Consider the following 2,716-nt stretch of genomic DNA (forward strand, 5'->3'; position numbering starts at 1 on the left):
ATGAAAGTTATCTGGTCTTTTTCTTTAAAGAGTAGCCTACTGCAGAGCAGCAACACTGACAAACACCATCATCACCAATACTGCAGCTAATACAATGATCCAGGAGGAAACTTGAAAAAGCAGGAAAAATGTGACACTGATCAAAATGAATACATCAATTATTGATCAAAGAGAAAATGCATACTAGCACAATGCATTGTTATTGCATCTCGGTTTCTCACCATCACTGATAATCTGACGTCTGCTGGACCTCAGGAATCGTCACCATCACCTCTCTGTGAGGAGCAGAGAGCACTCGTGCTGCACATCCCACCTGTGTGCTGTGTTTACGTGAACCTGAGAGCACAGCTGTAGTGGTGACAGTGAATGCAGCGTTGGTGTTGGACACACTGACAGTGTTGTACTGTGAGAAGCTGAGGTCTTGTTGTGAGAGTGTTACAGTGGGAGCAGGTCGACCAGTGGCTGAACAGGAAACAACCCACTCTTCAGCAGAGTTTGACTCTCTGACATCAACAACAGGTTCATGCAGCTCTGTGAAGGATCAGGAGATATTGCAAGGAATATGTTGTTGAAAGGAAATCAGTTTCTAGCACATTTAAACACATTAATGCAAAAGTTCTTACCATAGACTTGGAAGCAGGTTCTACCAGTGAAGGAGCCTTCAGGATAAGTGTTAAACAGACAGTGATAGCATCCTTCATCCTGCTCCGTCACATTCCTGATGACTATGGAGCAGTTCTGTAGTCCAGTGTATTTAAACTTGACTTTATCGTTAAAGCCATCATTCACTCTCTGACCATAGTACTTGCTGTAGGTGGCAACATTTGTCTCCACATCACGTGAGATTTTCTGCCATGTGACCTGAAGGACGTCTTTAGTGTCCAAGAGCTGACAGCTGAATTCAGCATCTTCTCCCACTGCTGCCAGCACAGTCTGCTGTGTTTGGACCACTGCTGTTAGAGCTGCATGGAGAATAACATGAGTTAGAGATGTGGAACTGAGAGGTATTGATGGGAAGGATTAAACAATCATTCGGGTCATGGAGTAGTCTGTGTTTTAGGCTCAAACAAATTGACATATGGGTACCACTTAAATGTGATGTAGACTATAAATATAAACCTGACACTCATTGTTTCATACTGTATGTTTCAGGGACATTTTCTTTCATCTATAAAAAAAAGTAAGACAATTCAGTTAGCTACCAACTAAACAAAGAAAGTCAGATAGATGTACAGATCGTGTCTATATTGGTTCTGTTGGTCCATGACCAATTCTGGAGGTCTGTACTGTATTTGAACTTTTCCAACAATTTGGAGGTCCAACCATGATTTAAGCTGGACATCAATATGGCGTTCAGCATTAGAACCTTGGACTTGATGTATATTTTTTGGACATCATGTAGATATCTATGACAAGTGCAGGGAATTTAAAGGTTTAATTGAGGTCATATTTTTTATTTACAAAATATCAATATTGGGGTTACAAAACAATCCCTTCAGTGGACCAAAAATGAATTATAAAACCCATCACTTCAACATAACCAATACCAGGACTGGTATTGACTGGTAACTCGTGCTACTGTAGAAATTCCCATTGATTTTCTACATTTTCCCAGAGGCCTCCCCTTCTGTGGATTACTAGTATGTCATTTATTAATTTGTGCCTCAATTATTTCAGATCAGTTATTTCACTGGGGAAGCCCTATATTGCCCACTTCCTAATTTCAGCACAGTTTGATCTTTCTCTTTAGCATGTATGTAACTTTGGCTTGTTGAGATTTTGGCATTACTTCTGTCATAAACATTCTCTCTCAGACATAACTGACTAAGATTTCTGTGGTTACCCAGAACATTTTAATAGACTTTTTGTAATCAATCAGGTCTTCAACCCCTTCTTTTTAAAATAGTGTATAAACCGTATGTATGTGTGAAAGACTGTTAATGTTTTGATAAATTGTTTATTTTAGAACAATTGGTGAGTGTGTTTAGCCACTTCACACTACTACACTTTGCTCTAAACTACATTCCTTCTCTGAACAGTATATATGTGAATGGACTGACGGATCTTTTCATTTCAAATGTTAAATAATTGTCAGTAAACTACTTATGACCTGAACTCCGTCTCTGTCTAATGGAAATGAGTGCCTTCTTGTTTTTAACTACATTGGGGTTGTGAAACGTCTTTTACATTGTAGGCCACATACAACCCAATTTTTGTTAATTTACCAACCATACATACATAACACACAAACATGTGGTTTATCTATTGCTTTCATCGTAATATGAATGGGCATGGGGCAACCTTTAACAAAACAGTCTAAAGCTGTTTTCACACAGCTCTCAAAACAGTCTCATTAATCTGAATGATGAACAACTCATGACACAGAAAGTTGATTTTGTTCTTTTTTATTAGGCTGAGTGTTCAGTGGGAGAAACGTTTTGTCACTCATTCAAACAAAATCTAAACTCTTCAGTAATTGTATCTCCCTCTAATTCTGTCTAAAGACAATCTCTTTGTCACTTCAGAGAAAAGTTCTCACATTTTAGGATCAATTTTTAATTATTACGAGTGAAGGTTCTTGTTTTCTTTTTTTTTCTCTTGTCACAATAAATAACTTTAAAAAACAAAAACAACAATACGGAATAAAACTTACCTTTTGAAAAGGCCATAAAAAGAAAAAACAAACACAGAATCCCACAGTCTGACATGGTGCACG

The 2,716-nt window shown here is 38.0% G+C and overlaps 1 protein-coding gene across 1 annotated transcript; it reads right to left on the reverse strand.

Annotated features, from left to right (window-relative positions):
- Positions 1–223: 223 nt before the first annotated feature.
- LOC112432355 (OX-2 membrane glycoprotein) lies at positions 224–2,716 on the reverse strand. Its single transcript, XM_076882268.1, has 3 exons — positions 2,654–2,716; positions 624–962; positions 224–531 (listed from the first exon to the last, which is right to left on the reverse strand). The coding sequence occupies exons 1-3, from the start codon at positions 2,706–2,708 to the stop codon at positions 224–226; spliced, it is 702 nt and encodes a 233-aa protein (XP_076738383.1). The 5' UTR covers positions 2,709–2,716.

The sequence above is a fragment of the Maylandia zebra genome, linkage group LG3, assembly GCF_041146795.1.
Source record: "Maylandia zebra isolate NMK-2024a linkage group LG3, Mzebra_GT3a, whole genome shotgun sequence".
NCBI lineage: Eukaryota > Metazoa > Chordata > Actinopteri > Cichliformes > Cichlidae > Maylandia > Maylandia zebra.

What these genes read in the sequence shown, in the direction of transcription:
- LOC112432355 (XM_076882268.1), bottom strand. Translation starts at nt 2,708, where the DNA reads ATGTCAGACTGTGGGATTCTGTGTTTGTTTTTTCTTTTTATGGCCTTT. An exon ending in TTTTATGGCCTTTTCAAAAG is followed by an intron (nt 963 to 2,653) that starts GTAAGTTTTATT and finishes TTCTCCATGCAG; the next exon opens with CTCTAACAGCAGTGGTCCAA. An exon ending in AACCTGCTTCCAAGTCTATG is followed by an intron (nt 532 to 623) that starts GTAAGAACTTTT and finishes GATCCTTCACAG; the next exon opens with AGCTGCATGAACCTGTTGTT.